The following is a 23,015-nucleotide window of genomic DNA, read 5'->3' on the forward strand; positions in this document are numbered from 1 at the left end:
AATCTAAAGACATTTTAAAACTCGGTTCCCAAAGGAAAGGGATCTATTAAAATATGAATTTGTACATTTAATATATGTACACGTATGTATATGTAACCGATGTATATGTGCATGGTATGCATTGTACATTGTACAATGCATACCATGAACATTGTACATGCATTTTACAATGTTCATATATATATGCATTGTTTTTGAACAAACAACCCCATATGTAATTTGAATGTTGTACAATGTTTTATGTACAATGTGAATGTAAAAGAACATTTAACATATTTATATTTTTTACAATGTAAATGCATGTACAACGTACATTGTACACATTGTAAAAGTTCACCCTAGTATTCGAGAACTGAGTAGGATAGGACTGGTATAAGTTTAGTATATGAGAACTGAGTACTATAGGACTGGTACAAGTTAAGTATTTGAGAACTGAGTAGGATTGGGCTTGTATCAGTTTGGCAATGTAGATTTAGAACATTAGTTACTCTACAAGGCAAAATTGCACATTATTAAATGCTGAACGAATATATTTCAAAAAATATCAAGTATGAATGCTAGAAATAAAGTTTAACATGAAGTTAGTGTTCCTGAAAATGAGATAGGATGTAAGATAAACCATCTTTAATAGATATCGGCACTGTTTGTCCGAATTTTTTAAAGATAATTTGAAATAAAATTTTTCTGACAGACCCAAAAATTAAGTGGACATTCGGTTTCTCACCAACGGAACTCTCTTATAGGACTACCGGATAGAAATAAAAGTACCAATCTAATTATGGTTAATCCTATATCAGTAGCAATTTTTTTATGCTTTGTCAGGTTGAATTTAGGTAGGTCACCCTGTAGTGCATATTATGTTGCTACAAATGGAGCGAAGGTTCAATTAATCTAATGTTTTATCAGAAACAATTCCAGTTTAGATATTCATACAATCACACATGGTGACGGCCTGATAATAAGTTTTTCACAACAGACTTAAGGGAGCAAAGGGAGGGGTGAGGGGAGAGAGGTGTTCAGGAAAGAATATATGATATGAAAATTGAGCTGGGGACACAGTGGAATACGGCGAGGGACAGGAAGGGATAAGAAGGGACTAGGAGGAATGCGGCAAGGGACAGAAAGGGATAAGAAGGGACTAGGAGGAATACAGCGAGGGACAGGAAGGGATAAGAAGGGACTAGGAGGAATACAGCAAGGGACAGGAAGGGATACGAATGGCCTAGGAGGAATAACGCGAGGGACAGGAAGGGATAAGAAGGGACTAGGAGGAATACGGCGAGGGACGTAATTCTGTCTGATTTGCTTATCTGTTTCAGAGAAAAATACAGCTGTTCTTACATTCTTGAATTTAACAGGTGGATAATATCATCTTCACCAAATCCAGAGCTAGATAGTTTATCCAACCCTGTACTCCTTGTTCTGTGTATCCTTAGAGCTGGATATAGTTTATTCAACCCTATACTCTTAGTACTGTGTATCCTCATAGCTGATTATAGTTTATTCAACCCTATACTCCTTGTACTGTGTATCCTCAGAGCTGGATAGTTTATCCAACCCTATTCTCCTAGTACTGTGTATCCTCAGAGCTGGATAGTTTATCCAACCCTATTCTCCTAGTACTGTGTATCCTCAGAGCTGGATAGTTTATCCAACCATATACTCCTTGTACTGTGTATCCTCAGAGCTGATTATAGTTTATCCAACCCTATACTCCTTGTACTGTGTATCCTCAGAGCTGGATATAGTTTATTCAACCCTATACTCCTAGTACTGTGTATCCTCAGAGCTGGATATAGTTTATCCAACCCTATACTCCTTGTACTGTGTATCCTCAGAGCTGGATAGTTTATCCAACCTTCTCCTCCTAGTACTGAGTATCCTCAGAGCTGGATATAGTTTATCCAACCCTATATTCTTAGTACTTTGTATCCTCAGAGCTGGATACTTTATCCAACCCTATACTCCTTGTTCTGTGTATCCTCAGAGCTGGAAAGTTTATCCAACCTTCTCCACCTAGTACTGTGTATCCTCAGAGCTGGATATAGTTTATCCAACCTTCTCCTCCTAGTACAGTGTATCCATAAATTTGTATATTTTTATTAGTTCACTGCCTACAGATATAAGATGACCAGTGGTGGGACAGCAATATCTGGTATACTTTTCCTTCTGTGTTCAGGTATACTTTTTCTTCAGTGTTCAGGTATACTTAATTTCCGGTTCATAGACATAGGATTAAACGACCTATAGTCAAAGGACCCAGGGTCAACTGTCATGAGATAAAACGACCTAGGGTCTAACGACAAACGATCAAACACACAATAAAGGGTTAAGATGACAAAAATATTTCTTTTAACTTTTTCTTTTAAAATGTTGTCTCTCACCTTTTTTTGGGTTAGCTAGGTTAAGACCATTTCTGGGCCGAGCGCTGCGGCCTATTAAATTTTAAATAATATGCTGTCTCTCACCTTATTTAGGGTTAAGTTAGGTTAAGACGATTTCTGGGCCGAGCGCTGCGGCTAGGATGGGCTAGGGGCCAAGCTCTGCGGCCTCTTAAATTTTGAATAATGTGCTGTTTCTTTCAAAAATTTTGTCCGTTTTTCGCACTTTTTGACCGACCATATGTCGTATTACCCTAGGTCGTTTAACCATAGGCTGCATTTTTAACCCGATGTTGTTTAACCCTAGGTCATTTGACCCATTAGGCTGTTTGACCCTAGGTCGGTGAATCATTTTTCATACTGTGTTCAGCCATACTACCATTTTTCACTGTTTGTAACTTTCACAAAGTTGAGCTTTGTGGCTTAGGAATCGTTCCATATGATTACTAAAGTCTTCACAAAATCGTCACAAAAGATAAAAACTATGGAAATTTTCATTTAAAGTTTCGATTATTCTGACCCTGAGGACATAAGATAATATGAGATCTAGACGAATCTGTGTTTTTATTTCCGAAAACTAAGTTATAAGTGAACAATCACAAAACATTTGATTTTTTTATATGTGATGACGTTAAATTGCTAAATGTAGATTTGATTAAACAAAAAATGTTAAATCATTGCAATCATTTTTCTTTTTTGGTTGGCGAACCAGATTTTTGTTTTTGAGGCGCCCTCTACCAAAATGATTAAATGAACCTATTAACCATTGATAAAATATTTAATCTAGGTTTGATGCTAAATATGTTAAATGCAAGGACGCAGAATGCATCTTTGGCAACTACTATTGATAGATTAAGGTAGACCAGTGTTTAGACCAGATTTTTAGAATTTATTGAGTCCTTGTTCTAGAAACAACAATTCAATTAATTTCAACTGAGCTGGAATCTTTTGAGTTTAACTTATTTGTTCCTCACAGGAAATTAACCGATCTACAGAGATCTAGATAACAACACATTTTAGGACGTACGCCTTGGCCCCTTGAACGTGTTTCCGATGAAAACGTTTTTACAGCCGACTTTTAAATGATCTTATCAATTGAAAGATTTGATTTGGAAATATAGTAATATTCTAATATTACTAGACAGAAGACGACATTTTAATTTACTGTCTGATACACACGCGAAGACAACCTTGCGCTTTTTCATCAACAATAATATTATCAAGAGCAAGATTTGTCCGACAAAAAAAGACAAAAAACCGACTTTGGTCTGTGAGACATATTTTTTGCGTTAATCAAGGATTTACTTGCGAACCAAGCTGCAGAAACTTGTATAAAAATTATTCTTTTTAAAAGTTGTTTTCTTCAGATCTGATTTGAGACGGGCAACTGATTCCTTTACAATTTGCAGCAAAGAGTTCAACAATAAAAACATAGACTTTAAGGTTTTATTTTTTACAGCGATTTTTCTTTGTATTCCTAGTTTTTTTTTAGGAGAAAAGTGAGGAACTGGCAAAAAAAGATGAAAAGAAAAAGATTTTAGAAAATGAAAAAGAAATTCTGAATAAACACATCAGGTTAAAATTAAAAATACAAATATGTAAATTAAAATTGTTACAGATTACCACCAAATTACAATTTAAAATTTACTTTTTTTAATTACTTTATACAACTTATCAATAAGGAATCACTAATTCGAATTAAATTTTATTTAGCGAACTTCAGAAGCAGTTAACTTCAGCAAAGGTATAATCTATACACTCTAAATTAAAAAATAAAATAATCGCTAATATTAAACAAAAATTCACTTATCTGGCAGTCATCCCAATTCTCCTGCAAACCAAGCAATTTTTCGTTAAATTTAAGCGATTTTTGCATAGATAAAAATAGATGGCGCAAAAGACGACATTTTTCATCTTTCATTCAAGATATAAATGTACTGAGATGTTTTAAAGATATTCCTATTATATAGATTAACTAGGTCGGTTGTGAACATTGGCTGGTCTTATGTCATTGAGTACTTGTGGTGTACATGAGTTCTGTAGAGAGAAATTTAAGTTAGTTTAGTCCTTCTCATGTCCTTCTTCAGTTCTCGTCAATATGATATATTGCTCAGTGAAAAATTGTTGTTCAAATAGTTCCATTCCCGGAGTTATTTTACACTCTATTAAAACACCAAACCCTTATCATTGAAGTACACTTTGACCCCTAGAAGTATGAGTTCGCGGACTGTACAATTCTTGGTGATTTTGTGTACATAAACTATGTTTGTTTATTTATCTATGCATTTTTGATTTCGTAATTTAGAGTGTGCTACAAATATTTTCTACAGTGTAAAGTAAAAAATCAATGTTTAACTTTATTTATATTTGATAGGATGGGAAAACTAAAACAGGAGAGGAAATACAAGGATTTAAGAAAACGTTGGAAGATATTAAGAAAAATTTTTCTCTTGCTGTTGCTTCACCACCAGTTGCTTCTCAAGGAGACTCTCAAGCAGCAGCTGCTCCTTAAGAAGACTCTCAAGCAGCAGCTGCTTTTCAAGGAGACTCTTAAGAAAGAGCTGCTCCTAAAAAAGACTCTCAAGCTGCATCTTTTCCTAAAGGAAACTTTCAATCAGGAGAAGTTTACTACTGCAGCAGCTCCACACGCAGAAGTTCAGGCAGCTAGGCTGCTCCCCCTGCGACTAAAGATCAAGTAAACACTCATTTAGCTAAGATTCATTCCGATTTTCATGTGACAAATTGACGTTTACATTCTCTCTAACCTCGACCATCTGTACTATAATTAAGGTTCAAACTAAAATATTAGCATTCTGGCATAAATGTTTTTCAAGATTTTTTTCAAAAACTATACAGTTTTGAAATTTTAGGATACACGGCTACAATATAACTATTAATAGTTTGTGGGCTTAGAAATGGCTAAAAAAGGGTTACTGCACTCTAACACTCTTTGTAAAGAATATGAAAAACTGAAACCTTTACAAGCTGAAGCTGATCTTGTTTATTCCTACCCAGAAATACAGTCAAGCTGAAGCTCATCTTGTTTATTCCTACCCAGGAATACAGTAAAGTTGAAGCTGATCTTGTTTATTCTTACCCAGGAATACAGTCAAGCTGAAGCTGATCTTGTTTATTCCTACCCAGGAATACAGTCAAGTTGAAGCTGATCTTGTTTATTCCAACCCAGGAATACAGTCAAGCTGAAGCTGATCTTGTGTTTTCCAACCCAGGAATACAGTCAAGTTGAAGCTCATCTTGTTTATTCCTACCCAGGAATACAGTAAAGCTGAAGCTGATCTTGTTTATTCCTACCCAGGAATACAGTCAAGCTGAAGCTCATCTTGTTTATTCCTACCCAGGAATACAGTCAAGCTGAAGCTGATCTTGTTTATTCCAACCCAGGAATACAGTCAAGCTGAAGCTGATCTTGTTTATACCTACCCAGGAATACAGTCAAGCTGAAGCTGATCTTGTTTTTTCCTACCCTGGAATACAGTACACAGTAAAGATATTGGGGTTCCTAGTGTATCTTCACTTAAATTACCGGACTAACTTTCAAGCAGAGCTGGAGCAAATAGAACAGTATCAATATAGTATAGAGACGGCAGAAAAGGACAGTTCACCAAATAAGTCATCTCCTTTTCACGAAATGTTTGTTCCTTGGTTTGATTTTAAACCGTATCAAATATAGACCTCTAAAGAAAACAATTATGAAAACAAATTAAAAAATACGGCGGTAAAATTCTAAAATTTAAAAAAAACTGAAAATTTTACTGGGCTTAGGTTTATTATAATTTATGAGAGTTAAGTCCTGCGGATACAGGGGGGGGGGGAGCTGGACTGCACCAAACATAATGAAACCATTTCAGATTCTTCATTTAATGCAGAAATTAAATAGACTGTTCCGGACAAAGCAGTATTGTCCATTGTGATTATTTATTTACTTTTGTTATATATATATTTTTTAGCAATAAACTGATTCAATATTGTTATGGTTATTATAAATATTTATTTCTGCATCTGCACTTCCAGCACATATTCTTCGAGTAATCATACCTGCACCTGTAAGATTACTTGAAGTTACGCGTTGAGTCCATTTAGAAAAAAAAAAATTCAAGCTCAACATTTGTTAATCAAATTCTACATTTTTTCTTCCTTTTATAAACACATGGACTTTGATTCAAATCCTTTAAAAGTATGACTTTCGCGCTGGTATAATAAAATGTTCATAAAAGCAAAAATTAGTTAACATAATTAAATCGTTTATTAGTATAATACAGGTAATGGTAAACAGTTTAAATATCAAAAACAGTTATTTTTGAAAATTTATGCTTTAGTTTCTGATTTATGCAATATTTATCTGAGACTATGTCTCTCATGAAGCTGCGGGGAACGGATAGGACTGAAGACACTGTTTTCTCTTGGTCTGTTTGCATTCCGGATAGTTAAACCGTCAGGAGGAGAGAGCGGAGGAGATTTAAACGGTCCGGGTTCTCGCTGCAGGAGATCAACCAATCCTTCAACCTCCGCTAACCTGGCCTCCTCCTCGTCTCTTCTAGCCTGCTCCAGGGCCTCCTTCCTCTTCACGGCCTTCTCTCTCTTCATCTGATCATTGTAGAACTCGGCGAAATTGTTTACAATAATAGGAATAGGAAGTGCCATCACCAGCACCCCTGATATTGCACAACATGTTCCTATTAGCTTGCCTAAACCAGTTGTTGGGAATAGGTCTCCGTATCCTACTGTAGTCATAGTGATAATAGCCCACCAGAAGGATGCAGGAATAGAAGTAAACTTTGTTTTGTGCTCATCCTTCTCTGCAAAGTAGCAGAGTGAAGAGAAGATAAGAACTCCCATGGCCAAGAAGAGCATAAGAAGTCCCAGCTCCTTGTAAGAGTTTTTTAAAGTAAAAGCAATTGATTGAAGACCAGTTGAATGTCGAGCAAGTTTAAATATTCTCATAATTCTCATGATTCGGAAAACTTGAACTATTCTCCGAACATCATCGAAGGACGTTCCTGTCTCCTCGTCCTCTATTAGAGAGGACGGTGTTGTAGTGAGGCTGGTTGAGATCTCAGTATCATCTCCCATTAGAAACAAGGATACATAGTAGGGTAGGATAGCCAACACATCCACAATATTCATTGCACCCTGCATTTATCATTATCATTATTATTATCATTATTATTATTATTATTATTATAATCCCATAAACATTTCTGATATTTTACAAACTTTCCGTCCCCGAAGTTTTCTTCAACCTCCTTCTTGATGTTGTTGGCTTCCTTTTTCATCTCCTCAACAACATGCTCCTTCCTGGTGTTATATTTGTTCTGGCAACAGGACTCAAGGAATACTTCATCTATCATCCAGTATTCAAGATCATCACTAAATGCCAGAACACACATCTCATCAATCACATGAAGCTTACCGGTCCTGTAGAAGTTAAGAATGGAATTAAAGGACCGAGGATGTCGATCGAAGAAGTATTCATTATCCACGAGGCTGTAGGTGTCACAAAGGCTGAGAATATGATCATGAGTAGTGGCTTGAACCAGCTTACCAAGCCGGGATCTAGGAACCTGCTCTAGCATATTCCACATTACCTCGTGTCTTACTCCTCCGACATTAAGAGTGACACGTCTGTTGAGCTGTCTTGATTTCTGTATGATAAATGGGTCCGGAGCATGGGTTTCTGGAAGTAGAGGGGACCCACTATGGGGAGAGTCTGGTTCCCGTAAACAGAAAGAATCCATTTCGTTATTATCAGGCAATCCGTAGTAATCATTCTTAGTAGAATTATTTTTAAACATGAAGGATCCTGAATATCTGTTCCTGGCATCTATCTCTGAAACCCTGCCCAGGGCAGTCTCAATACTGTTCTTCATACTGGAGATCTCGGTTGCGAAGGGGGAGAGAAGCGCAAGAAGTTTAAATATTTCTTCAGCTTGTTTATCTCCAGATAAACTCTGGAAATCTTCGTCGGATATCACAGAATCCGTCCCGATCCAGTCTGGGAACCTGAACCCTCCTCCTGCTCCCAGGATATCAACTGTCATGGCCCCAAACTCAGACCTGGGAGTTGATTTTGCCTCAAAGCTTAGTAAAGACTCAATAGAGGCAAGGGGAGGACCCCTTCGTAACCGCTCTCCAACCGCTGCAGCCATTTCGCGTAATACAATTTGTTCCCTAAAACCTTGCTGAGATTGTCTCCTAGTCCCATTCCTTTCAGTGTTTAATCACGACATACAGCTGTTCCTGTGGTTTACTCCAAACTCTGCCCCCATTCATACAAAGTTGTAACCTTCATTTCTCCTCTATCACAGTTACAAGTGAATGGTAGTTCTTGATCAAGGATATATATTACTGATGAACAGCAGGAAATGATACAGATTATTGAACTGTATTTCTTGTGTGAGATATATAAACGGAGAACTAGGGAATGAAGGGAGGGAGATACTAAGTATAACTAGTAGAGGATGTTTGGTACATGGCCTCCGCAACACTAACATTGATTTTTCTATATCTCAGGTTCCGGGCGCTTACAGACCCGGCCTTAAACAAACCAGGCCTTGCCAGGTACATACCAAACCTGTACACTGGGTATACCAGACCCGCACACTTGGTATACCAGACCCGTACACCGGGTATACAAGACCCGTACACTGTGTGTACCAGACCTGTACACTGGGTATTCCAGACCTCTACACTGGGTATACCAGACACGTACAAATGGTATATCAGACTGTATACTAGGCATACCAGACCCGTACACTTGGTATACTAGACCTGTACACTGGGTGTACGAGACCTGTACACTTGGCATACCAGACCTGTACACTGGATATACTAGACACGTATACACTGGGTATAAAAGACCCATACACTTTGTGCACCAGACCTGACACTGGGTATACCAGACCCGTAAACTGGGTTTAACAGACCCGTACACTGGGGATACCAGACCTGTACAGTGTACACTGGGTATGCAAGACCCGTACACCCGTATTCAAGACTTGGTGTACTAGACCTGTACACTTGGTAAACCATACCTGTACACTTGGCATACCAGACCTGTACACTGGGTATACTAGACACGTACACTGGGTTTACCAGACACGTACACTGGGTATACCAGACCTGTACACTGTGTATACCATGCAGATTTCAGAAGTCTGATTAAAATGAAGAATATTTATGGATATTTTTTATTTTTGAAATTATTTTGCTATGGCTTGATGTAAAAGGCAAGGCAAGAACCGTTTAAAAATTTTGTCAACATTCTCTGAAAACGATACTATTCGTTTTTGTCTGAATTCGACAAATATCAGCCATTTTCCTACTCGTCTCTGCTAAATTATATTGATTTTAATCGGTAAATTAATCATTTGAATTTATAAATTATTAAATGTCGCCTTTATAAAAAGAAAGTTTGACTCTCAGCTGTAAAATGCTTTCTTTATATTCAAACTTTAAGAGAGAAATTCTAGTTCTCGGTGTCTAGTAAACACAAGCTTATATCATACTTATATCCAGTATTCTAATCAACATTACTCAGTTCTCGGTGTCTCGTAAATACAAGTTTATATCATACTTATATCCAGTATTCTAATCAACATTACTCAGTTCTCAAACTCAAGGATATGTTATTTTAGCGGATGTTTTATTAAATATTAAATGTAAAAAAATATCTTTTTTCTCCTCCCCATATACACATATACAGACGTACATATATGTTTTTTGTTTTTCATTACATCATGCACAATAAATATGCACTCATTATAATTTTTTGTAAATATTATTGGTACACCCTGGATATCATATTGCAGGGACACCATGTGCTAGAATTGTTTTGAAATTGTTAAATTTAAATAATGAATATTTGAAAAACATTGCAAAAATAATTTAATCAGTAGAAAAATAATTATGCATTGAGTAAATATTTAATCTAGCATATAATCTACAATTATACATTTATCAAAAACGACTTTAATTTTTTTATTTTTTTCATTCCGGAATCTTTATTGTTCTTTTTATCTAATTTTTTAAAACTTTGTATTGAATTCCTTGACGTCATTAACATCCCCCCCTCCTATTCCGTTGCATTATGATTTCCTTGCTATACATCCTTCCCTAATATCTACTATGATACTGGAGTTTGAAGAGTTCGAGTGAAACAAGATAGATAAGTCACACTATATAATATCTACAGGGTGGTTTAAAAATCATATATTTTCCTTATTCCTTATTAAATAAAGAAACGTAAAGCATAGCTATGAAAAGTTAAGAATTATATTGATAATTATGTTGACTATGAAGGTTAATATTGACTGCTGACTCCTAAATCTGAACCTGACTAAATATCTCACGCTGTTTTGTTAGCTTGTTGAATTCAGTTTTCTCTAGTTATTCAGAGTACATTGTTTAAACAGTTCATCATTATAGATATGAACTTTATACAAGATCACTCAAGGAGGAGAGGGGGGGAGGTACTTGTCCCCAGTCCCCATGTTAATTTTTTAAGTTTCCGTGAATTTAAGTTTTTTGCTTTAAAAAATGCTTAAGAGACCATTATTTAAAAAAAAAACGAATTAAGTTCTTGTTAAGATTTTAAAAATCAACCTAAAATTTCAAACTTTTCCTATTTGATCCAGCAGTATTCATAGATTTTAACCTACAAGGTTTACAACTTTGCAAAGGCATAAGGATTTAAAAACTAGAGATTGAACCGAGTAATCAGTTCCTTTATACAGTGAAAAACTAATTTAATAACTTTTGAAAAGTGTTTAAAACACTACTCAATTGGCCATACAACAGCACTCTTGCGCATTTTGAGTGCGAGAACAAAGTAACGTACACAATGTTTAAATTACGACCCAAAAACATCGGAAAATCAACGTTTGATTATAATTTTGTAGGATTTCTGTGAAAGTGTATAACTGCTAATAAAGATTGTTAAAGTATGCTTGATAATAATTTTCCAAAAAAACATTAATTCAATACAAAAAAAATATCGCGGGGTCTTCACGTTCACAAGAACGAACGTAACTATCAAGAACGATCCCATCGTTTTGAAAAAAAACGGAACACAAAAAACGCGTTCTTCAAAATATTGGAATGGAAGGGGGAAATCGGAACAGAACGGAACGAATGTTATCTTAAAAGAACGTTTAAAATCAGGCACGCGTTCTTATTATCAAGAACACGTTCTAATTGTCAGGAACGCATTTTAAATTAGCTGATGTGTTCTAAATCATCTAGAAATAATTAAATTGTTTAGTTATAGTCAGGAAATCCGCAAACAAAAAAACATCAAATCCGCAAAAATATTTACAAATTAAATTATAGAAATTCTAAGACATAAATAAAAAATGAAAACAAAATCAAAATTTATTTCTATTAAAATTAGATGAATTATATCTAAATCATTTAACAGAAAGAATTTTCTAGAAAGAAGATTGTAATGAAAGTAATCTATTTGAAATCATTAAAGATATATATTTTCAGCAAATCTAAAATGTCTAAATATGATGAGATTATTAAAGAAGAACCTCATGAGAAGGTGCTTAGTATATCTCCGGAGAAGAACTGTTGCCAAAGCTTGGTTCGTGGTTGGAGAAGGTTTCCTGAACCTGTTCAGTTCATCTTTGTTCTTATGTTCAGTATTTGTATAGTTCCTCGGGACAAAATATTTATCGACAAGGTAACAAAGTAAATGTAAATAATGTGAATACTTTCATCAAATTTAAATTTTCTAATCTCTTTATCTTTGCAACATAAAGGTGTAAACTCTAGATGGCATTTTGACACTTCAAACATTTTTTACTGTACTGTACTGTACTGTACTGTACTGTATTATGTTGTNGTACAGTACTGTACTTTACCGTACTGTACTGTACCGTACTGTACTGTACTGTACCGTACTGTACTGTACCGTACTGTACTGTACCGTACTGTACTGTATACTGTACTGTACTGTACTGTATTGTACTGTTAAATTATACAGGTATGTAAACTAGATCTACAGGAATATCTGAAAGAGCATAATCTAACAACAGAAGTGTGTGACGTCATGTCAAGGTGAATATTATTTTTAAATATAATTTCATTTCTGATTTTAGTTCATGAAACCAGTTTAGTGACGGTTTTCATTTCAAAGATGTTTAAAGACCATTTCTGAAGTTTAAAGGTTTAATGGATCTGTAAGGCAAGAAAATTACCACAAATTACCCAAATTAAAGAAGTTTTAGTAACTTCGTCTCTATTGGAGATCTTTTGAAAAAGGACAACAAAATTTTGAAAGAAAAAAAAGGCGTTTCTGATTATGTCGTTTTGAGTCTTACTCTGCTTATATCATTCGTTGGATACTGTGGAGAATTAAAACTAATGAATTGTATTTACCTTATCTTATAAATACTTATGATTGAAAAATCCCTAAAAGTACATCTCAATAGGTCTTCTTCACACAATTATTAAATTTTTAGGAACAAAACTTTTCAGTTCGTTGAAACAGAAACCCAGGTAGAATTTACTAATGCTGATAATAATAATAATTATAGTGAGAATATTAATGGGTGTCTCGTAAATACAAGTTTATATCATACTTAAGTATCGCCCGGACATTGGGAAAACGAAGACATTGAATAGGACTAGCCGGTGCAACAAGATTGACGCGGTCAGACTTTAGGTTGAATTTACTTTTACTAAAGGGTCAGTGTGTGTGCTGAGGTTGAAACTTGAATAAAAAGCAAAAATCTACAACGCCTGAACTTGATATCCACAACCGAAACTTTTAATTTGAAGAAGTTTTCATTTTGGTAGTAATACTTTTCGGATAGATAAAACGACGAGATGTATTCCTCAGATATATAAATATTGGACCTGACACTCATTAACATACATGAAGAATTTGTTCAGTTTATCCCCTGTACACCTATTGTATCACTTTGAAAGATTGATAAGTTTAAGCTTCTTTATTTATTAAATAACTGATTTTCTTTTAGGAAACATACTAAGTAGCTTATGGTTACTAGTATCCGTGTTGTGGTGGGATATACCAGCTAAATATCTTATTATTGCAGGTAACAATAATAATTGTAATGCTACTAACAATAGCTAACTTGAGTACCCGACGTTGTCCAGGTTTATATCATTATATATCTTAATATTTCAAAAAATATTTGATTTTTTAGCCACATATGTCATCCCGGATGTGCCAGTGTTCCCTAAAAAAATGTCAGTCAATTTGGTCCAGCCGTTTAGCCAGCTAAAGCGAACAAATATATATATACATTATTGTTGACAGATAACAGCAACACGCTAGACAAATCCGGATAATAGGCCGGTAGGGATTTTGAAAGGGGTGTTTATTATCCCCAGACGATTCTACCAGGCTCTTTATTTCGAGGGGGTGGAACTGATCAGCCAGGCTCTTTATTTCGAGGTGGTGGAACTGATCAGTCTACCAGCACAAAAAAAAAACATTCAATTAGCTAAATGAGGTTTGAACCCGACTTGAAAATGACAAGAATCTGTTTAAAGGTATTCAATAAAATCCTAAAACTCTAAAAATCTTTGTTAGTTACCAGGTTGAGGGAGGAGCTAATGTGACCAAACACCAATTTGAAATATCCTGTATAACCAACCATTTCCAGACAAATGCAGATCCAGAGCCTTTACTTATCCTTCAACATGGAGAACAGCTGCCAGGGACTGTAAAGCTATAATGTGACTATATTTTATTGCCAGACGGAATGCACCTTACTGTTCTAAAGCTTTTCCTTGTGTAAATCAACTCTAACCTGGTCCATGAGGGCTCAGCTTGCTGGCAAGACGAACCTGTAAACAGTCACCGAAGCCAGCCTCTCTTGTTTAATTTAAAGTTTGGTTTACACCTGACAATGTCCAAAAAGTTTAAATGTCTGGCCTATAATTGAGAATATTTGGACCATGGTAAAAAAGAAGGTGGCAATGAAGAAATGTGAAAATCTCTATCATCTGAGGCAGTGTGACGAGAATGGGAAATCTCAGCCGGGTAGGCTGATCACCCCTTTCCCAAAAGATAAAAAGCATTTATTCAGATCAGGGTTGACCAAATCCGAAATTTTTTTAATCCTAGAGTCGAGAACAGACCTCGCTGCAGATTGGAGCAAGTCCATGAAACTCCGTGTCTGAGGATGTAAATCTGTTTTTTCGATTGAATAATGAATTGATTATATATATATATATATGTTCCAGCCCTACAGCCGAACAAACGGCTGGATCGAATGGGCTGACTTTTTTTCTTTTTTTAAACAACATATTATACCAGCAGAAGGGCCAGGCGTTGCGTGAAAAAAACATTTGGAAATAAAATAGTTTTTTTAGCCTATATATGTCACCCCCCAGGCTATAACCCGTATGTCTCAACTAATGTATAGAAGATATGATATATCATAAATATCCATGCGAAGAGCTTTATTATATAGATACTGATAATCATACTTAAAATAATAATGATAATACCAATAGGTTGAAAAATTTATATTAATAAAAATGCAAACTCTGGCGTTGCCGGGGTCTGTTTAGAATCGAAGGTTTCGGTTTTGACACACCGTCAAACTTATATTTGTTGACGATTTATCTTATTGATGTAATTTTGCTTTTTGAATTATGTGATAAGTAATATAAGGGATTTTTATAGAAATTATAATAACAGTAAGATAAGATGTCTGACTGAAATGATATTGGATAATTTCATGGAGAACGATTTTTAGACCCCCCCCCCCTGTCCCCTTCCTCACCCCAATTATACAAAAATATACATGAATTTTTAAGGTTTCAGTTGTCAAAGTTGGCCCAGAAATTGTCTTAACCTAACCTAAACATAAATTAATATTAATATAAAATAAATATAATTATTTTGTGTTGAAAAATAGTTAAAATCAAAGTGAGGTACAAAATTGATATGGTGGGAGTACACTAGGACATATCCTGATGGTGTGCTTGTAAAGGTGTATCTGGATGGAGCGGAGGATATATGTGTCTCAATATTGGATTATATTCTTACATATCAGATACATCATCTCCACAAACTAGAACTACAAGGATGTCTATACTCACAGGGATATTTAGGTAATTCCTTAAACAAACCTATAATTTAGCAAAACATTTTTAAACCCTGATAAAGTTAATCGGGCTCAGCTGCAGTAGTCTAGAGGCCGTAAAATTAACTAGAGCGAAGTGCATCCTGAGCTGAAAACTTTAGAATGAGATATCCTTAATCCTGATCGCTTAATCTGAGTATCCAATGTATTTACTATTTACACACTTTTGATTTTATTTTTAATCCTCTTTTTTTGGATATCCCTACTGTATAAAAGTTACGTTTGATAAAAATTACAGATACAATGCTTTATCGGTTGAACTAATATCCGATTGAATTAAGCTGTTCACAAGCCGGCTTTTAGAGCATTCGAGCAAATATAAAATAACAAATACAAAAATCTACATTTAAAGAGTGAAATTGGGTTCTGAAGTTAAGACTCACTAGAGTTTCAAGTAGGACCTCTAGTTTACCGTGAGAGGTCGTGCCAAGGGTGTAATGCAAGGAAAGTTAATTGCGGTCGTGTATACTCTGCGTACACATTGAAACCAGTTCTCTCTGGGCGGAATTTGTAAACAAGAATAGATGCATCAGTGTTCGTTTAGTATCCGAGGAGGTTAAAAGCATTAAATTTTGATAATTTTGATAATTCACATAATAGTTTCCTATGACCAGAATATTTCATTTATTTCTTTTTATGTGAAAGATGGATCCCATGTCTGGCTTTGACATCCGTCTTGGGTTTACATTACCGCCCAGAGACAGTACACTGCAGTACAAAAGATGTGTACACTTCTGAAATAACTTTCCTTGCATTACATTCTTGGGTCGTGCTGTGTTTTGCAAATTCACTTTTTATGTACAGTGTACTGTTGTATCCTAGATTGTTCTTAATAAGAATGAACAGTCCCTTGAATACAATCGGATGCCAGAGGATCAGTACAGCCCGAACCTTAGAAGAGTAGACACGTAAATATACACGTCAGTCTGCCACTATCATTCCGGGACTTGTACAACATAAAGCGAACATACAGCATACTGAGGGAACCCAACTTGAACGAGCTACATAGAAGAAGATGAACCAAGTTCCTGTCATAGTACACAACCCCGCCTGCGTTGCAGATGTTGAGCTGGATGAGGATGAAGTTGATCCAGCAGACCTTACTCCTCTGGTCAGTGGGAATGCTCCCATTGTCACTGCTCCAGCCTCAGAGGATGAGGACGTAGCTGAGGATGTTGTAGAGGACAGGAATGATGATGAGGAGATGGAAGATGTCCCACAGATACTCCGGGACATCATTTGTAGTCTGGAGGAACTCAATACGGAGATGAGAAGCATCCTGTCCCTTGCTCCTGGGGACACCGGCTCTCATCAGTCCCCTGTTGTCCCCCGTATTGAGGTATGGGACACAGGAAGGGCTTGGGAGCATGAATACAAGCTGTATCCTGACTCTAGTAGAAAAGAGCTCAGTGACAGGTTGTTCAACCAGGTGGCGGATCTGCTTCAGATCATGCATGAGCGAATTAGCCAACAAACATGGAATGAAAGAGATAGAGAACTGATAGACGGACTGAATAATATATATCGGTCATGCACATAAGACTTGGTAAACTAACCGAGAAAGTGCTCAAAGATCAAGCTACTGAACCTAACATGTAAAGGGATCATGGCTGACCATTATGTCATCGGAATATCTCCATATTATGATTATGAATGCATTTATGAATATATATAAATAAATGTTAATAATCTAATAAGAGCTTATTTATTACTTTGGGTGTTAATTATTGCACGAGCAAGTAATTATATAAAGGTTTACTCCGTGTGATGGAGATAGCCCGAAGTATAATGTTGCCAGGTTGCAAAGATAAGTAATTGCATAAGGGTTAGTTTCGAGTGATGGAAATAACCCGATGTGCAATGTTATCAGGTTGCAAAGATAATTGATCCTATACAAGTTAAATAACTTGAAGTGTGATCAAATTTTGCTAATTTAAGTTTGCCAAACAAAGATATACATCAATGTCGCGTACAATTCAAAATAAATTTTTAGATGTTAAATTCTTAATGATGAGAAAAATAAACAAAGTCACGTGGTTTATGTAATTAAACATAGTTCTTAATATAATGTAAACAAAATATGCATTATGTAGATATATTCGTTAGAAGCTGTATCTACATATGTTTTTTTAATGTTTCTTCGTTTAATTTCAATACTTGTCCACACACTTTGGGAATTCTTATACAAAATCATTCTGACATGAATTAAAACCGTTGAGAAAACATTGTTCAAACATTTTTCATGTGCGTGCACCTAACATTCTTTTTTGTGCGTGCATCCTATGAATAGGATCTAAAAACCGTCTGGATAGGTAACAATTAAATGACCAAATGTGATTCTAAAGGAAATTTTTGTTCTTCCAACTTGTTTAATCATCTTAATCTATTTTTTCTGTAAAACATTGAAATTATTCTCTTTAATCCATTGGCTGTCGGCGTAAATTTAAGGGACCCTTCAATAGAAGTCTTTCGTGTCCGATTCACAATGGTACCTTTTAAATGTGGTAGTTATCTATAAATGTGCATTGCGGATTTATGCCACAGAGACAAGGGATCAAAATGGAAGGAATTTAATTCGTTTCAAGAAATGAATATGATTAATTCTTCCTCATTTTTATCCGAATCGGGAATGTAACGCTTTAATTTTATTTTGACAGTTTTGATATTTGTTTAATATTATTTTAGTCTGGGATATGTGATCGGTGTGCAGATTGGTGGCAGAATCTCGAGCTATGTTACCATCTTCATCCTCTCCTCCTCTCTAGGTGTACTAGGACTCCTCTACTCCATCCTAGTCCTGGAGGAGAGTTTACCCAAACCTCTCCGAACCCAGAGCTCTGAGTCTACGCTAAGTCTATTACTGGGTTGCTGGAGAACTATGTTCAGGTAGATATATTAATTCAAAGAACGATGGTATCTGCAATCTATATGTAAAGTTTGCTTGTCTGGGTGTCTGTTTTGTCTGTCCGTTTGCATCCAATAAACGTCAAAACGGATGAATCTAACGAGTGCAAATTATGTGTGGGACCTCACATGACTCCAGGAAAGGTTTATGGATGCTCAGAATTTCAAAAAGTTGTGTCCAAAAGTTTTAGATTTTTTAAAAATTTTGAAATTGCGCAAACAAATATTATCAAATCCGCGAATTTTTTGTTTGTTATTGTTTTATATTGTACAAAGAGAGCCATCTACAATGATCTACGTTGGATTCATAATTAAAATAATATCTATATATTTCTAATTAAGAACCCGGGATGGAACTCGACGATTTCTCCTTCTCTGCTCTGTGTTCCAGTTCCAGGCGTTTATGCTCTGTATCAATACAACAGAATATGATTATCTTATGACAAGGTATATTCAATCATCATCTAGAATCAGACATAAAAATAATTTGAAACTGAGGGAAATCTTTTGCCAATTGAGATAAAATCAAAGACAAATCGACCCACTCTTAAAAATTGATGCACTGGGCGCTAAAAACACAGATTTAGACACAAAAGTTTTGTATTATCAAGAGATTTCGACGAAAAAGAATTCAAAATGGTATGGAAAGATTTTGATTTAGTTTTGATAAGTTTTGCCTTTGAAAGAGCTGAATTATTTTGGATTATTAGTTTTTGTATTTGACCCAAATATTGTCTAGGTTAAAGTTCGCCTGGGAGAGGGCAGATTTCAGTAATTATCTGACAGCTCAGAGGACATGCAGACTAATAGGAAAGATTAATTCATACATAATCGTAAAATATAATAATTCGACAAAACATTTTTTTCTTTCTTTTTCTACTTTATCAAAAGTTCGAGTTTTATGGATGATTGTCCCAGGACTGCTGATGGTTCTACCCATTTTGGCAAACTTCTTCAAGGTAAGTAATCATAACATTAAAAGGAAAAAGTTATTGAGTCTTTGTCACAAACTTTTTAATTACGATATCTTTGCAACCTGATAACGTAAACTTTTGATATTTCAAACGTGGGCTCACTCTATCTCCATAGTAAATTTGAATTCGAACAGGACCTGCCCAGTTTGTACCGGCCTGTCAGATAACAGCGTGTACTGACCAGATCCTATGGTACAGTACGTCGCCCTAACCATGCAGACTAACATACGACAGGGGTCAATTTTCTTGGCATAGTCCCGTGATTAGATGTATCTTGTATACTGTTTAGGTACGGGATAGTATAGTTGTCTCTGGTGGTTGTATTGTATCCTGTGCTGCCTATATAGTGCTGGGAGTCAGCTCTCCTACCTGGGGAGGAGACTGGCCGGTTTATTTATCTGCTGTACTTCAGTTCAATTCAATTACCACCGTCAGCATCAGGTTTAAACATTTTAATTAAATATTTACTTAAAATTATGTTTATAGTCCCTTTAATCAGGTTTATAGTCCCTTTAATCAAGTTTATAGTCCCTTTAATCAGGTTTATAGTCCCTTTAATCAGGTTTATAGTCCCTTTAATCAGGTTTATAGTCCCTTTAATCAGGTTTATAGTCCCTTTAATCAGGTTTATAGTCCCTTTAATCAGGTTTATAGTCCCTTTAATCAAGTTTATAGTCCCTTTAATCAGGTTTATGGTCCCTTTAATCAGGTTTATAGTCCCTTTAATCAAGTTTATAGTCCCTTTAATCAGGTTTATAGTCCCTTTAATCAGGTTTATAGTCCCTTTAATCAAGTTTATAGTCCCTTTAATCAAGTTTATAGTCCCTTTAATCAGGTTTATAGTCCCGTTAATCAGGTTTATAGTCCCGTTAATCAGGTTTAGCTGATGTTTAACGCTAATGTCATCATCAGGTCTATACTGAGTAAGCTAGTTGAGCCGGGGGAGGTTGGGAAAATATTTGCAGTTCTGGGAATTGGTCAGGCGATCATAGCACTCGTCTCTCACAGGTTTGAATTTATTTAGAGACTTAGATCAATTTTAAAAGCTGTGCTGGTAAATCTAGTTTTCAAGTGTTTCTCTGTTTAGTATTCTGGGATTAATCTACAATCTGAGCCTGGAGTTTTATCCAACAATGTACCTGCTTCCTGTTGTTATTCTTCTTCTCATCGCTTTTATTCTATCCCTGTTCCATCCACATCTTTTTAAATCTGAACCTGCTCCGATCTTATGTCCTGAAACTTAAACCTGTTCATGCCTAACCTCCTCAAATCTTAACTTGTTCAATCCTCATGTCCTAAAACTTAAACCTGGTCATTCTTAAAGGATTAAATAAAAACCCACTCAACTGCATTTTTAAAAATTTATGTGTACTGGTTTCCTCATCACCTCAATAATGAACCTTCTCTTGCTATATCCTCATTTTCCCAAACCTAAAACTGCTACGTCCTTATCTCCTCAAACATAAACCTTCACCATCCTCATCTCCATCCTTATCTCCTCAAACATGAACCTTCACCACTCTCATCTCCTCAAACTTGAACTTGTTCCATTTGTATCTTCTAAACTTAGCCTGTTCCATTCACATATTCTAAAACCTGATCTTTTTTCATCTTGTCAAATCCTGACCCTGTTACATTCGCATCTCCTAAAACCTGAGCCTGTTCTTTTCTCATATCCTCAAAATTTACCTTGTTCCATTCTCATCTCCTCAAACCTATTCAATCCTCATCTCCTCAAGCCTAAACCTATTCAATCCTCATCTCCTCAAGCCTAAACCTATTCAATCCTCATTTCCTCAAGCCTAAACCTATTCAATCCTCATCTCCTCAAACCTAAACCTATTCAATCCTCATCTCCTCAAACCTTAACCTTCTCCGCCCTATTCTCCATCAACTTGAACCTGTTCCATTCATATCTTTTCAACCCTGGCCTGTTCTATTCTCATCCATTCAGATTGTAAAACTGATGTATACACATCTCTTCAAACGTAAACCAGCTTCATTCTCATTTTCTCAAAGCTAAATCTACCCTCCATCATCATCTCTAGTCTGAATATGTTCCATCCAAATCTTCGTAAAAATTAATCTCCTCTTTTCTTACCTCATCAAATCTAATAATCAAACCTAAACCTACTCCATCCACATATCCTCAAACCTGAACCTATTCCATCCTCATCATCTCAAACCTAAACCTACTCCATCCACATATCCTCAAATCTAATAATTCATCCTCATCACCTCAAACCTAAACCTACTCCATCCACATATCCTCAAACCTGAACCTATTCCATCCTCATCATCTCAAACCTAAACCTACTCCATCCACATATCTTGAAACCTGAACCTATTCCATCCTCGTCATCTCAAACCTGAACCTACTCCATTCGCATATCCTCAAACTTGAACCTACTCCATACACATGAACAAACCTGAACCTACTCGATCTATCCGGATGAACAAACCAGAACCTACTCCATCCGTATATCATCTAACTTGAACCTTCTCTATCCCATTAAAAAACCTGATACTATTCTATCCGCATAAACAAACCTGAACCTACTTCATCCGCATATCCTCAAACCTGAACCTACTTTATTAGCATGAAAAAAGTTGAATCTCAAGATAATCATTCGTGTTGATAATGTTAAAAAATGTCGCCTTCCATTTTGAGGAAACAAACTTATATTATCCATCATACTTTACTGCATTCTGCTGCATAATGTCTGTTTGTATATTCGATTATAACTCATGAACATACCTCTTGACCAATTTGCCTCAATTTTTTACTGGGCAACTCGGCAGAACCACTGGAATGTTTTTTCAGATCGGTTTAAGAATTTTAAGTTGAGAAAATTAAGAATTATTAGGGAAAGTTGGGTTCCCTAAAAAAATCATATTCAAGAGTTGGAAATCTGGTAACTGATTAGTTTGAGAATATTCAGATTCAGATAATATGTAAGTAAATCAATTTATTAAAAAAAAACATTGCAACTGTGATTCAGAAAATACTGGAAAATACATGTATTTATTAAAATATTTAAAAATTGATAATACAAATAATTTAATCTTGTTTCAGTTTACATAATTCACAGAATTACAACTTGAACCTATATCCCAGGTTTAATTTACATATATCCCTCGTTTTCAAATGTTGGATTCCATTTGTAAATCTTAGAGTTAGGTCCGTGGAAGGGTTTCCCGTTATCCGGCATCTTCTTACAATAGATAATTGGAGCTAGCAGAGGCGGAGATTCAATCTAGTAATAGCAACTAATAATAGATAATTGGAGCTAGCAGAGGCGGAGATTCAATCTAGTAATAGCAAATAATAATAGATAATTGGGGCTAGCAGGGGCGGAGATTCAATCTAGTAATAGCAAATTATAATAGATAATTGGGGCTAGCAGGGGCGGAGATCGATCTAGTAATAGCAAATAATAATAGATAATTGGAGCTAGCAGAGGCGGAGATTCAATCTAGTAATAGGAAATAATAATAGATAATTGGAGCTAGCAGTGGCGTAGATGCAATCTAGTAAATGCAATTTAAAAAACAAAATTGGAGCTAGCAAATATATAAATAGCAAATTTTAATAGTAAATTAAATTTCTG

At 35.5% G+C, this 23,015-nt stretch overlaps 3 protein-coding genes across 3 annotated transcripts; 2 read left to right on the top strand and 1 right to left on the bottom strand.

Moving 5' to 3' along the window:
• The first annotated feature begins 1,751 nt into the window (after window positions 1-1,751).
• On the top strand, window positions 1,752-6,369 carry LOC111699395 (uncharacterized). The gene is made up of 6 exons (XM_023470070.1): window positions 1,752-2,179; window positions 3,169-3,238; window positions 3,749-3,824; window positions 3,874-3,956; window positions 4,095-4,125; window positions 4,756-6,369. Exons 1-6 carry the CDS (start codon window positions 2,128-2,130, stop codon window positions 4,891-4,893), a joined length of 450 nt encoding a protein of 149 aa, XP_023325838.1. The 5' UTR covers window positions 1,752-2,127; the 3' UTR covers window positions 4,894-6,369.
• Window positions 6,370-6,634: 265 nt separating this feature from the next.
• Window positions 6,635-8,882, bottom strand: LOC111699391 (potassium voltage-gated channel protein Shab). Its single transcript, XM_023470063.1, has 2 exons — window positions 7,592-8,882; window positions 6,635-7,532 (listed from the first exon to the last, which is right to left on the bottom strand). Exons 1-2 carry the CDS (start codon window positions 8,546-8,548, stop codon window positions 6,738-6,740), a joined length of 1,752 nt encoding a protein of 583 aa, XP_023325831.1. The 5' UTR covers window positions 8,549-8,882; the 3' UTR covers window positions 6,635-6,737.
• A 3,006-nt stretch (window positions 8,883-11,888) lies between these two features.
• On the top strand, window positions 11,889-21,861 carry LOC111699379 (uncharacterized). The gene is made up of 12 exons (XM_023470051.1): window positions 11,889-12,084; window positions 12,388-12,461; window positions 12,866-12,972; window positions 13,385-13,462; window positions 15,374-15,494; window positions 18,212-18,412; window positions 18,773-18,877; window positions 19,170-19,240; window positions 19,349-19,389; window positions 19,694-19,845; window positions 20,317-20,412; window positions 20,492-21,861. Exons 1-12 carry the CDS (start codon window positions 11,899-11,901, stop codon window positions 20,646-20,648), a joined length of 1,389 nt encoding a protein of 462 aa, XP_023325819.1. The 5' UTR covers window positions 11,889-11,898; the 3' UTR covers window positions 20,649-21,861.
• The last annotated feature ends 1,154 nt before the right edge of the window (window positions 21,862-23,015 follow it).

This window comes from Eurytemora carolleeae, unplaced genomic scaffold (assembly GCF_000591075.1).
Source record: "Eurytemora carolleeae unplaced genomic scaffold, Eaff_2.0 scaffold261, whole genome shotgun sequence".
NCBI classification, from domain to species: domain Eukaryota; kingdom Metazoa; phylum Arthropoda; class Copepoda; order Calanoida; family Temoridae; genus Eurytemora; species Eurytemora carolleeae.

What these genes read in the sequence shown, in the direction of transcription:
- LOC111699391 (XM_023470063.1), bottom strand. Translation starts at nt 8,548, where the DNA reads ATGGCTGCAGCGGTTGGAGAGCGGTTACGAAGGGGTCCTCCCCTTGCC. An exon ending in TAAAATATCAGAAATGTTTA is followed by an intron (nt 7,533 to 7,591) that starts TGGGATTATAAT and finishes TGATAAATGCAG; the next exon opens with GGTGCAATGAATATTGTGGA.
- LOC111699395 (XM_023470070.1), top strand. Translation starts at nt 2,128, where the DNA reads ATGACCAGTGGTGGGACAGCAATATCTGGTATACTTTTCCTTCTGTGT. An exon ending in ACTTTTCCTTCTGTGTTCAG is followed by an intron (nt 2,180 to 3,168) that starts GTATACTTTTTC and finishes TATTTAATCTAG; the next exon opens with GTTTGATGCTAAATATGTTA. An exon ending in ATTCTGAATAAACACATCAG is followed by an intron (nt 3,957 to 4,094) that starts GTTAAAATTAAA and finishes AATTTTATTTAG; the next exon opens with CGAACTTCAGAAGCAGTTAA.
- LOC111699379 (XM_023470051.1), top strand. Translation starts at nt 11,899, where the DNA reads ATGTCTAAATATGATGAGATTATTAAAGAAGAACCTCATGAGAAGGTG. An exon ending in TAAATATCTTATTATTGCAG is followed by an intron (nt 13,463 to 15,373) that starts GTAACAATAATA and finishes GTGCTTGTAAAG; the next exon opens with GTGTATCTGGATGGAGCGGA. An exon ending in TTTTGGCAAACTTCTTCAAG is followed by an intron (nt 19,390 to 19,693) that starts GTAAGTAATCAT and finishes TATACTGTTTAG; the next exon opens with GTACGGGATAGTATAGTTGT.